Source organism: Lithobates pipiens, unplaced genomic scaffold (genome assembly GCF_037356315.1).
Source record: "Lithobates pipiens isolate NorthernLeopardFrog02 unplaced genomic scaffold, aLitPip1_a1.2 Scaffold_25, whole genome shotgun sequence".
Lineage (NCBI taxonomy): Eukaryota > Metazoa > Chordata > Amphibia > Anura > Ranidae > Lithobates > Lithobates pipiens.
Genome location: NW_027507787.1, coordinates 27,231,692 through 27,252,393, shown reverse-complemented (window position 1 = coordinate 27,252,393; position 20,702 = coordinate 27,231,692). Strand labels below are relative to the sequence as shown.

General features: G+C 39.5%; 1 protein-coding gene across 2 annotated transcripts in view; it reads right to left on the bottom strand.

The window, feature by feature from the left end:
• Window positions 1-19,930, bottom strand: part of LOC143930149 (lysosomal acid lipase/cholesteryl ester hydrolase-like) — a 64,794-nt gene extending 44,864 nt beyond the window's left edge. The window contains exons 1-3 of one of the 2 annotated variants that reach the window (XM_077454172.1): window positions 19,901-19,930; window positions 12,031-12,180; window positions 9,445-9,559 (exon numbers count right to left, since the gene is read on the bottom strand). In XM_077454172.1, coding sequence (XP_077310298.1) covers window positions 9,445-9,559; window positions 12,031-12,165 — 250 coding nt within the window. In that variant the 5' untranslated portion in view covers window positions 12,166-12,180; window positions 19,901-19,930. Of the gene's footprint in view, window positions 1-9,444; window positions 9,560-12,030; window positions 12,181-13,872; window positions 13,987-19,900 lie in introns of those variants that run through there. The other variant, XM_077454171.1, reaches the window with a different exon arrangement.
• Between the last annotated feature and the right edge of the window lie 772 nt (window positions 19,931-20,702).

Below are 20,702 nucleotides of genomic sequence, written 5' to 3'. Positions count from 1 at the left end.
GAGCTGCCACGCGTGTCAGCTCCCGTGCGCATGCGCGGGAGTGACGTCATCGCGGCTTCGCCGAATGACAGCGGCGGAGCTGCGAGACGCCACCAACAAGATGGATGTGGCGGACTACAGGGGACAGCGGCGACTTCACTGGCTCCTGTGTCAGGTAAGTGACACATAATGGGCTACTATGCGATGCATAGTAGTCCATTATGCTTTGCCTTTGCAGGGAATGAAAGAGGAAGTAAACTCATCAGGGTTTACTTCCTCTTTAAGACAGCTTTCATTCACTTACATTGATTTCTACATGTTGTGCGACCTGAGGTGACTTGGGGCGACTTGAAGTCGGATCTGAGTCGCCCCTGTGTGAACCGGCTCTCAGGGTTCTGTTGAAAGCGCAGAGAGCATCATGAAGACCAAGGAACACACCAGGCAGGTCCGTAATACTGTTGTGGAGAAGTTTAAAGCCGGATTTGGATACAAAAAGATTTCCCAAGCTTTAAACATCCCAAGGAGCACTGTGCAAGCGATCATTTTGAAATGGAAGGAGTATCAGACCACTGCAAATCTACCAAGACCTGGCCGTCCCTCTAAACTTTCAGCTCAGACAAGGAGAAGACTGATCAGAGATGCAGCCAAGAGGCCCATGATCACTCTGGATGAACTTCAGAGAACTACAGATGAGGTGGGAGAGTCTGTCCATAGGACAACAATCAGTCGTACACTGCACAAATCTGGCCTTTATGGAAGAGTGGTAAGAAGAAAGCCATTTCTCAAAGATATCCATAAAAAGTCTTGTCTAAAGTTTGCCACAAGCCACCTGGGAGACACACCAAACATGTGGAAGAACGTGCTCTGGTCAGATGAAACCAAAATCAAACTTTTTGCCCACAATGCAAAACGATATGTTTGGCGTAAAAGCAACACAGCTCATCACCCTCAACACACCATCCCCACTGTCAAACATGGTGGTGGCAGCATCATGGTTTGGGCCTGCTTTTCTTCAACAGGGACAGGGAAGATGGTTAAAATTGAGGGGAAGATGGATGCAGCCAAATACAGGACCATTCTGGATGAAAACCTGTTGGAGTCTGCAAAAGACCTGAAACTGGGACGGAGATTTATCTTCCAACAAGACAATGATCCCAAACATACAGCAAAATCTACAAAGGAATGGTTCACAAATAAACGTATCCAGGTGTTAGAATGGCCAAGTCAAAGTCCAGACCTGAATCCAATCGAGAATCTGTGGAAAGAGCTGAAAACTGCTGTTCACAAACGCTCTCCATCCAACCTCACTGAGCTCGAGCTGTTTTGCAAGGAAGAATGGGCAAGAATTTCAGTCTCTCGATGTGCAAAACTGATACAGACATACCCCAAGCGACTTGCAGCTGTAATCGCAGCAAAAGGTGGCTCTACAAAGTATTAACGCAAGGGGCCGAATAATTTTGCACGCCCCCCTTTTCATTTTTTTATTAGTTAAAAAAGTTTCAAAAATCCAATAGATTTCGTTCCACTTCACAATTGTGTCCCACTTGTTGGTGATTCTTCACAAAAAATAAAAATTTTATATCTTTATGTTTGAAGCCTGAAATGTGGCAAAAGGTTGAAAAGTTCAAGGGGGGCGAATACTTTCGCAAGGCACTGTATATCTCTTGTGGCTGCTGAAGAATATGAAAATGTAATAGGAAGCCCTGTCTCCTGGGCCACCATTGGACCACTATTCTGTCTATCATAAGAGATTCAATTTCTCACTGTATGTAATTTGTGGTGTTCGTCCTGCCCCCCTTCCTGTCCCCTCTAGACTGCAGATGGGCATAGATCAGGCTGCATCATGGCAATGGTGAGGCTGCTGCATTGATGGCAACGGTGAGGCTGCTCCATTGATGGCACTTATGAGGCTGCAGATGAGTATTGATCAGGCTGCATTTATGGCAATGGTGAGGCTGCAGATGGGCACTGACCCTTATTTATTTATTATATAAGTTTTTTTCCTGAAACTTCCCTCTTAAAATGAATGTCCGTGTTATACGCCAATAAATAAGGTAAGTATTCTCCTTAGCACCATCTGGTGGCCATAATGTGATATTTCCCCCTTCACACAGTCTTTTTGCTTCACTGAATAACATTTGATCTGCAGAGAATATAGCTTTGATTTTGATTTTGCCCCACTCTAAAAGAATGAATCTACGTGCAATTTCAATTAGCAAACATTTTTTTTTTTCTTTTAAATGCACTCTTTTTTTTTTCTTCTTTTTTTTTCCTTTCCTATTCTTGTCTAGCCATCATTCCTTGCTTAGCATTCCAGCTGCATCTCTTTCTATCTAGAAAAACCGGAGCCTCCAATTTGTTACTTTACTAATATAAACATGGCTAGTTGTCAGTAGCCTGTGAAGAGCACAGGAAGCAGCTGCCTCCAAATTGTTCATTTTGTAATAGAAACATCACAGCTATTTGAATGAAAAAAAATCACCCTGTATGTGGGAATGTACAAAAAAAAAAAAAAACACAAAAATACAGAAAACTAGGAGCTTATACTGTAAATAAACTCTCAAATTATGGACAGCTTTAACTTTATTTCATTTGGATCATTCTATGTACATCAGTAGATGTTTGAATTTCCATAATAAATCTCTAGGCCAAGTATGTCCCTTTTGTAACGACAATACAAAGCAAGCTCATCATGCTGATTGATGGTTCACAATTATCACAATCATTGAAAACCCACATTTTAACCTTTTTAAAATGTAAAGTCCACCGATTGCCCATTTCCACCAAAACAGATAATGAAAATACCAAGCCATTGGTTCTCTCTTCAGCATCAATGCTGCTCTTTTACTGGTCCCTAAACCCATCTCCCCCTGCTCTCCTGGCTCACTCAGCCTGTAGCTAAAGGTTCCTGGCCTCTTGATAGGGGTTCTCCTGACACCCTGGGCTCTTTCACTCCTCCAAGACTTTCAGATTCCATCAGTCCACTAGACTTACCTAGTCATCTCAGTTAATCAAGACCTCCAAACTCGCTTAGCTGTCCTGACTCTCTCATCCTGTGGGTATGGAATCTCTTCTCCAACATGGAGTGCAGTAGAGCACCTCTCTTAACGGGTGTACACCTGTCTTCTGATGGGAGGCCTGTACTATGGTGAGGTCCTTGCTTACAATAAGGCTGGATTCACACCTATGCAGTTTTAGTGCTTTTTGCATTTTGCAGATTTGCACTAGAGTCTATTTAACATTGTTTCCTATGGAACGCGACGATCTTTAGTGCAAATCTGCAAAATGCAAAAAGCACAAAAAATGCATAGGTGTGAATCCAGCATTAGTGTGCACACCTGCACACTCCCACAGCAGGTCTCTAATAAAACTTGGACATAGGGTTAAAGGCTTTGTCCCATCCAAGACTCCTTGAAGCTTTTGGACTCCAGACCTTGATTCAGGATTACAAAATATGGAGAAAACTGAAAACCCAGTCTTCCCCGCTCAGTACAGATGCTCTGGAGCCCCTCAACCTGCATATGTGAGAACCAAGTGTTGATTTTGGCTACTTTCACACAGTAGCAGGGCCTAGTACTGTCACAAAATGTATATAGCTGGGAATTAGGCTTAGGCCCCTTTCACACTGAGGAGCTTCTAAACTGCCAGTAAAACACTGAGAGCATTTGAAGAGCTTTTTCAGGTGCTTTTGAATAGCTTTCTATTCATTTCGATGTAGAGGGGTGTTTTTTCAACACCACTCCCTAGTGTGAAAGCATTCATTGATTTTAAATGAAATAGTTTTCCGTGAGCTTTTCATGCACTTTTTTTTAGCGTGAAAGCACCTGAAAAGTGCCTCAGTGTGAAAGGGGTCTTAGGGTTTTGGTTAAGGTTAAGTTAAAGGTTGTTTTCAATCTGTGTTAATTATTCTATGTTGTATTTTAATAGTATGGATGGTTTATTAGAGCAGTGTTTCTCAACTCCAGTCCTCATGGTGCCCCAACATGTCATGTTTTCAGGCTGTCCATTGTTTTGCACAGGTGATTTGATCAGTTTAACTGCCTTAGTAATTATCACAGCCGTTTCATCTGAGGGAAATCCTGAAAAGGTGACCTGTTGGGGTGCCTTGAGGACTGTATTAGAGTATAGTATTTTTTTTTCTATTTTTACTAATTGCTGTTATTGGTAATTTTATTGTGTCATTGTTATGTTCATTATTGTGATTTTGTGTTGTCTTTGTTGAATGTAGCTGCATCGCAATAATTTCCGTTTGGCATTATAAAAGTATTCTGAATCTGAATTCTGAAACTTAATCTACAGATAAGCCTTAGGTTTAGGTTCTGGGCTCATGAGAATTGTGTGTTGTTTGCCTCCTAGACATAAACGGAAGCACCTGAAAAACATGCATATACACACATATACTCAAAAGTTCCCATTAAAGATTATGATGCCAAAAATGTGTGTTTCTGCTCTAAAGAAAAACATTTTTTTTTTTTGGCTTAGGATGAAGAATGAACGGTCAGGTGTGAATAGGGGCAGGCTCCTGTAGGCTCCTGTACAGTAAGTCACAAGCTCCTTATTCACTCCCTTGTTATATCTTGCCTTGATTATTGCAACTCCCTTCTCATTGGCCTGCCTCTCCATAGGCTATTCCCTCTTCAGTCTATCATGAATGCTGCTGCCAGACATCCACCTTACCAACCGCTCAGTGTCTGCCAACCCTCTCCTCCAATCCCTACACTGGCTCCCAATCACCCAGCGAATTTAATTCAAAATACTAACCACAACATGCAAAGCCATTCACAACTCTGCCCCGAGCTACATTACTAACCTTGTCTCCAAATATCACCCAAATTGTCCCCTCCGCTCTTCTCAAAACCTCCTGCTTTCAAGCTCTCTCGTCTCCTTCTCCTATGCTCGTCTCCAGGATTTCTCCCATCCTCTGGAACTCGCTGCCTCCACCGGTCCGGCTATCCCCTACTCTTGCTACCTTCAGGCTAACTCATCTCTTCAGGAAAGCCTATCACGCCTCCAACTAATCCTCTACCACTTCCATCAGCTTCCATCCCACAGTTACAACCTTTTCTACAACCTGTCCCACACTTTTAGATTGTAAGCTCTTCTGAGCAGGGTGCTCTTAATCCTCTTGTATTTTATTGTACGGTATTATAACTGTATTGTCTCAGTTTTATATTATAGAGCATTGTGTAAACCGTTGGCGCTATTTAAATCCTGTATAATAATAATACTAATGAAAAGTGTGCATACAAATGCACAAATAAAAGTCTCTAATCACTTGGTAACAGTCATGCTCAAGTGTGAATGGGGGCTAAAAAGGCTTCCTTGACCAACTGACTCTCAATGGATGTGATCTACCATGTCTTCTTCTGCTTGCTTAGAAAAAAGGGTACAGTAGAGCATGTGGCCCCCTCCCATGTGACAGTGCTGGGGTCTAGCAAAATATTGCAACAATTGATAGGACTGAACACTGTGACATAAAGAAGTGAATGATGTGACTGATCCCCTTAGTGTCTGACACCAGCCAAAATTAAAGAATCTGGTGTTGGCTATGATGGAGGAATGTGCAGTTGGGGGAACATTGGCAAGGGCAGTATTATTGGGTCGGGGGGGCTTTTACACACACACCATCTGGCAATGTCTCTTTAAGCTGATATTAGCTTTTTTATGTGGATCTTTGTGGTTTATTGTTAGGCTCAGGGTAAATAAATTATATATTTCTATCGTTCTATGTTAAAAATAGGAACAAGCTTCCAAAGATTTCATGCATTTTATCAGATTGACTTTTAATATATCTAATTTTACTGAGTTTTTTTTATTTTTCAGTGGTCTGCCTGGATTAAAGGGAACAAAGATTAAGAGCTCTTGGAGTAAAAGGTATGCGTTTAAGTGTCCTTAATATGAGCAGCGTTTCTCCAGAGAGTCTTTCACAATTGATGAAGTGGGTGTTCAGGAGGAGGAGGAAGGATGAAGTGAGACTGGAATGATGACTCACAGGACTGCAGGCAGCACAATACAAAGAGACATGCGGCTGTTCAGCCTTACAAATTATCCGCAGCTCCAGTTCACCATTCCACATAGGATAATCTCTTCTAATCATTTTATATGTTCCATATACCACCAAAGCTATTTCTCAGAACACATCCAAATCTACTAATCTACTTCAAGTATTCTAAATATATCTCCAAATTTGTCCGATATAAAAGAAATACTGTATATTGATAATGAACAGAGACTCAGCAAGGATAAAACTGCAACACATATGGAGTACAACGCCCAGCAAAGCTAATAAAATGGTAAATATTACTTTGGGGGTTCTGGCTCAATAAAGCAAAGAGCTAAATCAGATGGAAGACTTGGTGCCTTCTGCACAACATAGAAAAGAAGCATCATCTAAAACAGGCCTCATACCTATGCAGGTTGCGGTTTGCATATTTCAGGTGCATTTTGCGTTTTTTAATCCATTGAAGTCTATGGAACAAAGAGTCCCTGGCCCTTTCCCTAAAATGCTCAGATGTGAACGTGAAACACAGAGGAAACCATGTTAAATGGACTTTAGTGTGTTTCTCCAAAACTCAAAACGCACAAAAAAATGCATAGGTGTGAACCAGGCCTTAAACGTGGACTTTGTAGAACATGTTTGTCTTCTCTGAGAAGGGTAAAGCCCTCTTTGAGGTGAGTACTGCAAGCTGATGGGTGCAGATTGTCCCTCCTCCCATAGGTCAACACTTACCCATTCCCCCTCTCCCTCTTTACTACTTTAAATTTCTCTTCTCACTTTTCTTCCTCCTTTTCTTCTCTTTTCTACAAAACTCTAGTAGTCCTCTATCTGTTATGGATAGATATTTTATCTACCCTTACTGCAACAATCTTATTGTTCCTTGTAATTAGGGTCCAACTCCGGTCTATAGCTCCTCATGTTGTTTTGGACCTTATTTGCACCCTTTCACGGTATGGACCTACCCTTGGATTTATTAAAGGGGTTGTAAACTCTCAAAGTTTTTCACCTTAATGCATTTATGCATTAAGGTGAAAAACCTCCTGTGATGCAGCAGCCCCCCAGAGCCCTCCTTTTACTTACTTGAACCCAGTCTTTCCAATGATGGTGTTGAGCACACCAGTTCCAGTCGGTCTCAGGTCCTGATTGGATTGATTGATAGCAGCGCAGCCATTGGCTCCTGCTGCTGTCAAATCCAATGACGTGGGGGCGGGGCCGAGTCCTGCTGTCTGTGTCAATGGACACAACAGTTGCCCACAAAAGTGCCCGAAGAAGAATGGCTCTCCAGTGGGGCGCTCGAGAAGAGGAGGAGCCAGGAGTGCCACTGAGGGACCCCAGAAGAGAGGGCTCTGCGCCACTCTGTGCAAAACCAACTGCACAGAGGAGGTAAGTATGACATGTTTTCTTTTTTTAAACAAACCTTTACATATCCTTTAATGTGAGCTCTGCTTCACTTAGTTTACACATGTTATTGACCCTGTGGTGGCACAGTGGTGTAGGTGGTGCACAGTGGTGTAGGTGGTGGCACAGTGGTGTAGTGGTTAGCACTCTCACCTAGCAGTAAAAAGGGTTGCTGGTTCAAATCCCAACCATGACACTACCTGCCTGGAGTTTGCATGTTCTCCCTGTATAGTATATGAATGGGGACCTTGGATTGTGGGCTCCTTGAGGGTAGGGATCAATCTGAGTGTGCAATGTATAGGGATAGGGACAATTGTAGACACTCACTCAGGTTGAACTGGATGGACTGGTGTCTTTATTCTAACTATGTAACTATACTGTTTGGCAGTCATTACTACCAGAAGTTTACGGATGTATTTCCCATCTATGGCTAGACCACATTTGTTTCCTATTGTATAGATATTCTGGAAACTGCTTTTTGATTAATAAAGAATACATAAAAAAATAAATAAATTGTTTGGGTGCAGATAAGGGTACTTATCTTCCAGGTTTTTTTTTTTTGTCAAAGCTTAATTGAACAAGTCACAGTTAGATTGGCTACCATGCACAGCTGCACCAGTTTTAGTAAATCATCCAACAAACTTACATTTCCTTACATGTGAAGGTTGCATTAGTTTTTTTTTCACACTTTTTTCTTCTTTATTTTCATCTGGTGATCTTTTCTTTAACACACTACCTTTCCTAGTGTGGCAATTGTATTTTTTTTTTTAGAAGGAGCAGCATTGTCACCCTAGGAAGGATAATAGCATTATATAACGCTTCCTCCTCGCCATACCGTGAGTGGAGGTGTTTTATAATCAAGGAAGATGGCCGGTGTCAGCAGAAGAACAGAGCACAGGAATCTAACATCTCACAAGATTTCTCACTCCCATCAAACAGGTATACCAAAATGTTTTCAATGGTATATTTAACATGCAAATAGAACAAATGTATTGCTAGAGTTTACACACACTTTAAGGCTGATGTCAGATGAGCCACCGATGCTATTGATCCTGCTGATGGAAATCTGTTGAAATCACCAGCAACAGGATTGATAAAGAGGCTGCCTGTTTGTCCCTTAGGTCCCTTTCATACAGACAGGCTTGATCGGACTAAACATTGCTCTCTATAGAGCAGCAGATGTCAATGAACATGCTTCCGTTGACACCCACTGGCATCCGTTCTGATCCTGTCCACTAAAAACACATCCTTATCCGTCTGGCGGATTGGATCAGATGGCAGTCGTAAGGTAATGGACAGGTGGTCTGTTTCCACCCGACAGCAGGCTGTGTCTGTGTCCCCTCTGTATCAGCAGAGCAGACATGGACCTGTCATCCACCTGCTCAGCAGGGATCAGCAGAGAGATTACCTGATGAGCAGGTGGATCCACTAGTGGACTCTGCCAGTGTGAAAGGGGCCTGAGTAATCACTCCCTTGGTAACTGAGGCAGCGAGATGTTGCTCGCTGCCTCAGAGAGAGGGAGCGGTTCCATAGGGACAGACAAGCAGCCTCTGTAGTGATCCTGCTGCTGCCTATTTGTCTCCTGAACCAGAATCATCCATCTGACATCAGCCTTATTTCAGTGTTTAGCTTAGTGCAAATAGTATTCTATAACAGGGAATCAATCCAGCATGGCATAACAACACACTGGAGTTCGATTTACTAAAGGCAAAAAGATGGTTCACTGTGCCAGGGGAGGTTGCACTTTGCAAGAGAATTTTCCCAAGACCTTAGTAAATGTAGTGAGATTTAATTTTGCAAAAAATACTCAATCACATGCAAGGGAAATATAAAAAGCTGCATTTTTTGCTTGCACGTGATTGGATGATGGAAGTTAGCAGAGTTTCACCTCCTTCACTCAGCTAGGGAAAATTCTCTTGGAAACTGAACAGCCTTTATTAAACAGTGTTTAATAAACCAACACCACTGTATCATCAGTTTCTAGTCAGTAATACAAAATTTCTTCAGAGCTCAAATTTTTGGTAAAACGCACAGAAAATGTGACATCACCCCTCAGAGAGTGAACATACCTGCAGACTGCAACTTGGCTCCATGTGGAATTCTGTTTATGGTCAGAATATATCCATCATCGGTGACCGCCTCGTACTCCTCACTGGGGTATCCTCTGTATGTGATCAGCTCACTCTATAACATGATACACAAGTCATTATTATTGCCAATTTACAGGTTTTTCTAGTAACGGTTTAAGGGGTGACAGCTGAAACTGTAACCTATATGGACCAATGTCCAAAAAATTACAGGCAGCCTAAAAAACCCACATGATGGCAGTGTGAAAATTAAAACAGCAATGTGAAATCTGTAGCATACAAGATGGCACCTGCGTGCCAAAACCTAGTCACCATACACATTGCAGACATATCATATGCCAAACTTCCACAGGTAAACCTCATTTTCTTAATAGAGAAACCTTAAAGGATATCTAAACCCAAAACTAAAAAATGTTATATATTGCAGCTTACTAGCCCTTACATGTGGTACCTACATTAGTTTTTTTTTCAAGCTAAGAACATTTTAAGAAGTAAAGAAAATACATGTTGCACCTGTCAGAAATGCCCTTGTAACTTCCTATGAGCGGAACTGAAAACACCAACAATCTTATCTTCCTTCTGTAATTTATTAACACCCCCACCCTATGTAATGGGGAGGAAGAAAGGAAGACTTAAGTCCAGTCTGGGTGACAACAATGGCTGCCTCATAGATACATTGGAGGAGTGAGCGTTGTCCCCCTAGAAGGTGTGTTTTTTTTGCAGGACCATCAGGTGAAAAACAAAGGGACAAAATCAATTAAAAAAAGAAAACTAACACAACCACTACATCTAAGGCCCAGTTCACACTTGTTCGGGCTGTGGGCTAAGTTACATTTTTTCATTTATTTCAATGGGTTGTCCTACCCACAGTAATGCAAAATAAGAAGTCCTGGACCAACTTTAAAAATTGCGCTGCATGGAATCACATGGTGCTGCGGCATGTGTAAACCGTGGGCATTTTGCTCATGCAAGGTAATGGGGTGCCACTATGAATCAATGGCACTGCTGCATGTCTGCTAACAGCGGCTTGTTTCTCTTGGACTGGCTGAGGACTGGTGAGCTGCAATGTGTTACATTCTTTGTTTTTGGGGTTAGATACTCTGTAACGTTCCATTAGGGGCAAAAATATTAATCTACTCTTTTATTGAAGCTTGCCACAAGACAGGTGATGTATTGTACCCCTTACTAGGTGTGGTATATTTAGCTGTGCTCATTGTCAGGTAAGGTGTGTGCCATGTCTATTGTGCTGGTCAAAGTGTATGTTGTAGTGTGCTGTTTCCAGTCTGTCTTGAATTAGCCCTAAAGGAAAACGTTCTTAGCATGGAGGCAACATTGTCTATTTTTTATTCCTGAAATGTTGGAACAAGCATTCAAATAAAGATGCATGTGATGATTTTCTACCTTGCTCCAAGCAGAATCCTCCCTCCTCAGATGCCTGGTGTGGGCAGTATACAGTATCATCCATGCTACAATTACACAGGAAGAAAAAAATATGCCGCCACACTCCAATGACCACATAGATACCAGTTTATTAGAATTAACAACCACAAAAACTCACTAACGCATTTCACCCAACAGGGTTATGTGATGTCATTGGAGTGTGGTGACCTGTTTGGTTTTTTTTGTTTTGTTTTTAATTCCTTTGCAAATAAAGATGTCTTACTTTACAGATATGCATAATTGTTCCAGATCAGTGACTCAAACTTTGTACCATACAGGCAATTATAACCTTCAGAATAGAACTGCCAATGCCTCCCCCATGTGTCTCTCTGGAAAGGTTTTCATTGGGTAATAATGTGTGATCATTTTCTCTGGTTAATATTATTTTTAGACATGTGCACTGCCGAAAAATTTGTTCGTTTTTGTTTCATTCGTTTTTTTGTTTTTTTTTGGGTCATTCGTTATAATGACAATTCGGAAATTTGTAATTTAAAAAATTTGTTAATTCGTAAATCTGAACACAAGAAAGAAAACCCGAAAAATTTGAAAGAACGAAAATCCTAAAATTCTAAATAACAAGTAACTAACTAATAATAACTAACTATTAAATTACAGGTATTGGAATTTCCTTTCAAATTTGACTGTCAGTGAAGGTAACGAATACGAATTTAGTTACGAATTACCTGAAATAAGGTATGCCGCATCTAAACATATTGAACGGAACAAATTAAGAATAATAAAAAGTTTTTATTATTATTATTTTTAATCTATTATGTTCCATTTGTTTAGATACGGCATTCGCTATTTTGGATAATTCGTAACTTTGGATAAATTTGTATTTGTTACATTCACTAACAGCCAAATTTAAAAGGAAATTCCAATGCCTATAATTTAATAGTTATTATTTCAGATTTTCACATTTTCGGGTTTTTCAGATTTTCGAATTGACGAATATTCACAAACATTTCGTTAAGCGGGTTTTCGTTAATTCGGATGTTTCCAAATGAACTAATTTGTCGAAGTTCGTTAACAAAAAAAACTCATTTGGAACAAAACAAATTGCACACGTCTAGTTATTTTACACTTTAGCATTTGTAAATTCTATCCCACCGACTAGGAACAACTTACAACATTCATGTGTACTTCAGGGTCCACTTTATGAATCATTTCATTTTCTTCACTTGGAATGTTCAGTGTTTCTATAATAGATCCGGCAATCAAAATGCTCACAACCATCAACACCCACATCTCAAATCTGGTCATAGAAAACTCTCAAAACTGGTTATAGAAAAGGGAAACACAACATATAAATAGCACAACACTTCTGTACTATTTCACAATACATTTTGTATCAATTTTTTTCTAGTTTTAATGTTTCATAATAGGCATTTTCAATGTTTAACACAAAGATAAGGATAAGGATCTGTGACTCTAATTTTCATATATCATTGAACTTTACTATAAATTACTGTCACTTTTTGACAATAAGATGCTTATCCTGACCTGTTATACTGTTATAGAATTTATACCATATTAGGCTGATAAAAGGTCTCAGTAATAAATGGTTAGACCCTCTGTCTGGTTTTATTGTTGTCTGTGTCCACACCTGGGGAATTTATGCTCATTTCCTGCATCAAAGACCGAACAGACGTTTGTGGAAACCTTCTCAAAGTGAGAGGAAATCTCACCTTCCACAGCTGTACACAAATCAAGTTTAAATCAAACCCCCTGATACCCACACGGCCCACCAGCTTTCTGTGTGAAGATCGCTATGTGTTGGGCCCATATACATCAGTATATATAAAGAGCTAGGTTTAAATCATGTATAGTGTACAAACCAAAAATTAAAAAGAAAACCCAAAAGGAAAAAATATTCAGTGAAAAATATTATAATAACTAGTCCATAACCAATAATAATAAATGATTATTCCTGCGCTACCACTAATAACCGAGATGGATCAAACCGTATCCACTAATGCAAGAAATATGGGGTGTATTGATGTCGAGCTATTCTTATTAAATTGTAAATCAAGGGACTATCTATAAATCTTCTTAATCTACCTTACTTGATACAAGGTTAATCTCTCAATCATAAACAAATAGTTCAAGAAATACGGTATTCAAATGTACATAAATTGCTAACAATTGCAGTGCAAACATATATAAAGAGAAAAAAATTAAACATAAATCACATAAATTCAATGTGTAAAGTGCCAAAAGAAATTGAACAATATAAAGTGCACAGTGACAATCCAAAGTTAATAAACACACTACAGAGGTGCTAAACACCCAGCGGTGTTGTGCATGTGTAATCAAAAGATATAATAGTGTTGAATACTATATATCAAATATAAAGCTAGAGCATAATATGGTGCCAATAAATAAGAAAAAATATAAAAGTAAAAAAGAAAAAAGTAAACGCACAACAGAGACAACCTTTGCGTATAAAACACTTCCAGTGCTATAATTTATATGTCCATCTGTATATATGAATACAAATAAATTAAACGTGAAAAAATATAATGAAAAAAAGTGCTAAGTGCTCATTTGATATGTGCAAATAATAAGATGCACAAAAAAAACAAACAAACAAAATACACCCCATAGTCCATAACCACTTTTCAAAGTGCAAGTGTCACTACATTTCAAAATGTATGTTTGTGTGTGTGTGTGTGTGTAATGTGTCTGATGAACCCTTCATGAACGAAGGACAAGTGTCCCTAAAAAAAAATAGTAAGCTATAAGCTATTTTGCACTAAAGATATTTCATGTAACACAACAAACACAGCAGATATACTAACAGAAAAGCAAATCACTGCATTGCATTATTGTATTGTATTGTATTTTAAAGCCCAATGAAGGGATCTGAGTTGTCCCAAAGCTTACATCTTTATTAACTCAAGTTAGCCAATTAGCCAATATCACTTAAACTCTAAACTCTGTTGTATAGTAAGAAATTTCCTTACTCACCCCAGGTATCAGAAGTAATGTACTGTCAGCACTATCAGCAACTAGACAGTGTATATCACAAGATCTCCCACCTCAATCCACTGACACGCCTTGCCTTATCCGAAGTATACAGGCTGAACAAAAAAAAAAAAAACTATTTTACACTGACATTGCATTTTTACAATGCAGAATTAAAAGAAGTGTATTATGTTTTTAAGGAAGTATTTAAAAGAGCTCAGCTTAGGCTTCATGTACACGGGACGTTTTAAAACCTCTCCTGAATGATTTAACTTAACAGATAGTAACCAACGTTGAAAAACGTTGTTTGTACCGCGTTTAGGTTTAGAAGCGTTTTTTGCATTGCATCTCCATTAAAAAACGCCTGTAAACGAAACATGGCTAAACGCGAGTTACCACGTTTACAAGCTGTTACAAGCATTTGCCATTTTGAATGCCTCTGAACATCCGTCCTGAATGCATTTTTTTTTGATTTCCAAAAAAGGCCTGCCTAGAAACGACTAGAAAATGACCCTGTGTACATATACTGATAAGATAACACAGAGGAAAGTTCAGGGGCAGCTGAAAAAAACGTCCAACTGCTCCTAAACGTCCATTTACCAGCAGCAGTGTACACAAAGCCTTTATGTAAATCGTATCAATGGGGTTGATTTACTAAAGGCAAATAGACTATGAACTCTGCAAGTGCAGTTACTCCAGAACTTGGTAAATGAGGAGAAGCTCTGCTGACTTCCATCATCAAATTATGTGTAAGCAAAAATATTTTTTTTTCCCTGTGTTTGATTTGGTATTCTTTGCAAAGTGAAGCTTCACCTAATTTACTAAGCTTTGCGGCTATTGCACTTCCAGCAGTAATAGTTATCTGGTAAATTGTCTCTTACCAAAACCTTTGAGAGTGCTGTACAAAGGCTGCCCTGATTATTCACTTGTGTGTGCAAATCTCAGCTTCAGCTAATGAGCATCGTAAACAACTGCTTTTTTCATAGTAATGTAAACCCCTTGAAAAGGATTAAAATTGTCAGAGCTACTAATTATACATGAGAAAGAGTGCCTCCAAAACCACATACATTGGAGACCAAGGTAAAACATTGTTTAAACCCGTGGTAGGTAGGCATTTACATCATGTTAGTTTGTCATTAGCTAAAGACTATGGGATCCAAACAACATGATCTTAGCCTTTGCAGATATCAGGAGTCTGTAAGCAGCCAGGAGGGGCTGTTCAAGAGGATCAAACACAAGGCAAAACCATTGTATAAATATAACTAGAATAGGGCACATGATGAAAAACATTTTATATGTGTGGTATTCAGATTTAAAGGACCTGTACCTTTTGAATAAGTGGCTCATGGTCGCTCCCTCGAATGTGGCCAGTCTGGTTCTGAAAGATACTACTGCCCCTTTTCCAGCATTCTTTACTGTGTGGCCCTGCGGGAGAAGCATAGCCTTTCTTCAGGAAGCTTCGAAGCTACCATGGCCGAATGCTTTCCCGCTGAGAAGAGCCATACTCTGAAGGGCCACGATAAATACAGCTCCCTGTAGGATAAAGGGAACTCGGCAAGGATGCATTTTGAAGAATGGTTGTGTTGCTCCAGGCAGGGCCACTCAGTAAAAAATGCTGGAATTTGGGCAGAGCTACTGTAAAAATCAGACCAGATAAGGAGGCAAGCCCTGATGGACAATTTTTAGTTGTCCTTTAATATACTTTTTATGGAAATTAAAGTGTTACCAAGTCACTAAACCCAGGATCCTGCATTAACTATGTCTAGTCTCCCACAGTACACAGAAAATGGAAATGCAATATTTTTTAGTAAATATAAACAAAATCTTGCGACAAAATCTTGCGACTTCTATCAGTGTCTGGTTAAAGCCTGAATGAGGAGTTTTCACTCTACTCTGACTGTTCTACGAGGCTGCAGGACCCCTGACCCTCTGTCTGGCACAGGGCCATTCAGCACTGTCCAATCACATGCACCCTCCCAAGAATGAAAAAAATAAAAAAATATACTCAAGCAATTTACACCAAACTAAGCATGTGCAGAGTGCCCCCCCCAAGGCTCTGTACTATCAGCAGATGGTTACAGGACAGTAAAATAAGAGGAGGATCAATGAATACAGGGTCAAACAGCCTTTTTACACAATGCAGAGATTTAACCCCTTAGGTTCCACAGCGAGTATAATAAGCATGCTTTACTGCATATACAGACTAATTTTACTGTTGTAGGTTTAGTAACAATTTAACCCCTATTATTAATATGACAACCTCAAAAAGGGTATCTCGATAGATTCAATAACAGACACACTCCTCCCTGCTGTCAGCCAGATAGCCTTGGTCTCATCCTTCAAATAATTAGGAATTAAGTTTTTTTTTCACATTGTCTGAATAGGTTACCCTGAATACAGATCCACCATTTACTAAATGGAAGAGGAACCACACTGCTTGGTTCAAGCTACCTACTCTGTTATGGGTAGAGTCAACCTTAAACAAATGGTATGGATACCGCAGGTATTGTATTCCCTACACAACACTCCCATATGGATATCTCAAAGATTTTTTTAGGAAAATTGATTCTTTGTTGTGTACATTTTATCAGGATGTGTTAAATTTTAAAAACCTAATTAATACATACATTGTAATTACTATTTATGGGATCTCATATGGAAGGGTAGATGGCCAAGAATTAAGTTGGAGGTTCTCCAACTCCCAAAGGATGGTGGTGGATTAGCAGTTCCCAACCCTAAACTGTATTTTCTGTCCTAACAAATGCAACACCTTGCTAGCTGGGGGGACTTGGCATTGTAAACTTCCATACAAAGCGTCTTGTTGTCCTAACTGCCGCAAGACCCACTGGTCTCTTCCTTGGAGGCCAGATATTTTCATACTGTGACAGACCTAGCCGGGACAGAGGCTTTTTCAGGGGACTGAATGTGAGCCTCTTGCGCACTGATTATGGGCCCTGGCATTTGGGGGAACGGTGCTCTATGTGAGCTGTATGCCTGGGGAACCCCTGAGGTGGTGTTACTTGGATTCAGGTCCATGCCCCCCCCCAAGACACACAAACTCTGGATATGTATATATCATGTTAGTATTAGTGACTGAATCATACTGTTGGGACACAAACTGTTAGATGCTAATGTCATCAACTCCAGCCACCTGTTGTGTAAATGAGCCTAGTCTGGTTTATAAGAGTATTCCACGCATTGTTGTTGTGCTAATTAACCCTGTGTTGATGTTTATGGTAATGTGTATTGCATAGTCAGTCAGTGAGCTAGGAGACATAAAGTCTTACCCTGAAAAGTCTTATCTCTCAGACAACTAGTCTGGGTCAATGATTAGATAATTAGCTCATGCTAATTAGGTTAGGTTTTAGTAATACTGCTGTATATATTTGTGTGAGTTCTCAAATAAAAGACTATCTGATGTACTCCAAGACTGGTGTTGTCTAGTTCTTGGGGGTTCCTATAGCCAGATCCATTGGACCCGTGTTCCAGGACTTAGGAAGCGGTATACTGACGGCACACTCAAGCGGAGTGTGAGGGATAGGATCCGTCACACATACCTTACAACAATTCCCTACCCTTTTGCTAATTCACAAATTTTGAAGGGCTACCCAAACAGTAATAAGTCATTCTGGCTACTCTCAATATATGCTTATTTGGGACAATCTCAGGTACCCAGATATGGTGAAAATTGGAAGGCTTTAGCCACTGGAAGCAGGCAGGTATAAATTGTCTATGTCAATTATTTGACAATAGTACGCTGCTTCCTTATCAATCACTGATGGATGAATATCGGCTCTCGCATATGTCTTTTATCAATATTTACAACTCTGCCATGCTGTACAGGGCCAATCTCACCAGTCACCATTACTGTATAACCCTTTCACTATTCTTGGTATGGTAGCACCTCCGAGTACTACCAAAAAGACCTAACTGGAGATATTTTACTCTGTACTCATTCTGAACACATCTTCCAAGATGCATTTGCGCTGTGGCGAGAGATAGCGACAGGACATAGGGGCAATTAATGATGACCAATGGACAATGGCCCCAGAGGTGGCACCCACTATATTTCTTCCCTTCCCAGAGATTAACCCAACTGTTCATATTACATAGGGTTTTTACATCCCCCAGAAATTGCACACATGGGGCCTAACCGACTCACCTTGCTGTCCGAGATGCTCCAGTACTGACAGCTCTTTAATTCATATGCTATGGTGTTGCTCAAAAATTTTCAAATACTGGACTTGCATATTTAAAGCAGCTCCTTATCGCTTGATCCTAGGGTGGCAAATTTGAGCATTCTTTCCGAGTACCTTATACCACCGATGTTTAGGTTAATACCGATGCGCATATTCTTCCTTGTCTCATACCTCAAATGTTATTGTCCCCTTGCCCTCCCAGCACAGGGGTTGCCCAAAAACATTAAAAAATTATGATTCCCATAGTGAGCATCTACACTATCAGACTCCTCTCTTGTCCCTTCAACATCAATTTCTAATTGATTTACAGACACAGGGCAGTGTCAATCAGCACAGTACATTCAGACTACTTCTAAATTGTTGTTTTCACTTGCCTCTCCACTTACCCTTTGGGATTGTACTGTGATATTATCTGGACTTGATAACCACGCTAGGCATAATCTCAAGGATTGTCCCAAGTTTATCCCATCACTTTGTACTACTTGGGTGTAATGCACTTCCTATACCTCCAACTGTTATTTGATAGATCCAGTAATTGTATTGCTGCTATATTGACTGTACTGTCCTAAAGTACTTTTTTTTTTTTTCTTTTGATTTTGATTATTTGTTTTCCTCTTAGTTATTTTATTTTGTTAAAGGTTAGGTACGCCATACAATCAGATTTTTTTTAATGAGATCTTTCTGACATGTTAGACTTTGATGAATGTAATGAAGTTATAAAAACGAAATGGAAATGATCATTTGTATGCAGTATAAATATAGCTATATTGGCGTATTGTATATTTTTATTTTATTATAAGAATGTAAAGCACAGTTTCTGTGTATGAATGAATGAAATACTTGTATAGTGCACAATGCGAACTGAATCGCCTCTATAAAGTTAACTAGTTAGAAACTTCCTGAAAATCTAAATACTAACATCCAACTATAGTTGTAAAATATAAAAAAACATATGATTACTTCTATTCTAGAGGTTGCCAGAAGAAAAATAAAACAACATGCAATAATTTATATTATACAACATTATAAAGTTTTGTGCATTATGATAAATACAACAGACTGTAACAAACCTATAACCACAATGTCCATTATTATCTGTTCTTTATCTCATCTGTCCTACAATATCTATTTCATGAATTTTACATTTTACATTATTAGTACCTATTGGCAATACTATAGACAGTTAAATATTTTACATTTTTGGCAAGCAGATCCTTTCATGTATGTTTAATTGTGTGTGTGTATATATATATATATATATATATATATACATAGATACATAATGTGTCTGATGAACCCTTCATGCACGAAGGACAAGTGTCCCTAAAAACAATAGTAAGCTATAAGCTATTTTGCACTAAAGATATTTCATGTAACACAACAAACACAACAGATATACTAACACAGAGAAGCAAATCACTGCATTGCATTATTGTATTGTATTGTATTTTAAAGCCCAATGAAGGGATCTGAGTTGTCCCAAAGCTTACATCTTTATTAACTCAAGTTAGCCAATTAGCCAATATTACATAAACTCTAAGTGCCCGTTCACACAGGGGCGACACGACTTGCAGCGCGACTCACAGACGCGACCTGCACACGACTTCAGCAGCGACTTGCAAAACGACGACTGTATAGAAGTCAGTGCAAGTCGCCCCAAAAATAGTACAGGAACCTTTTTCTAAGTCGGAGCGACTTGAGTCGCTCCTATTAGAACGGTTCCATAGTACAGAACGGAGCACGACTTGTCAGGCGACTAAGTCGCCTGCCAAGTCGCGGTAGTGTGAACGGGCACTGAACTCTGTTGTATAGTAAGAAATTTCCTTACTCACCCCAGGTATCAGAAGTAACGTACTGTCAGCAATATCAGCAACTAGACAGTGTATATCACAAGATCTCCCACCTCAATCCACTGACACGCCTTGCCTTATCTGAATTATACAGGCTGAACAAAAAAAAAAAAAAAATTTTACACTGACATTGCATTTTTACAATGCAGGATTAAAAGAAGTGTATTATGTTTTTAAGGAAGCATGTAAGAGAGCTCAGCTTAGGCTTCATGTACACGGGATGTTTTAAAACCTCTCCTGAATGAATTAACTTAACAGATAGTAACCGATGTTTAAAAACGTTGTTTGTGCCACGTTTAGGTTTAGAAGCGTTTATTGCATTGAAAACAGTTAAAAATGTATATCCATTAAAAAACGCCTGTAAAGGAAATGTGGCTAAACGCGAGTTACCATGTTTACAAGCTGTTACAAGCATTTGGCGTTTCGAATGCCTCTGAACATCCGTTCTGAACGCATTTTATTTGCTTTCCGAAAAATGCCTGCCTAGAAACTACTAGAAAATGACCCTGTGTATATATACTGATAAGATAACACAGAGGAAAGTTCAGGGGCAGCTGAAAAAAAGTCCAACTGCTCCTAAACGTCCATTTACCAGCAGCAGTGTACACAAAGCCTTTATGTAAATCTTATCAATGGGGTTGATTTACTAAAGGCAAATAGACTATGAACTCTGCAAGTGCAGTTACTCCAGAACTTGGTAAATGAGGAGAAGCTCTGCTGATTTCCATCATCAAATTATGTGCAAGCAAAAATAATTTTTTTTCCCTTGTGTTTGATTTGGTAT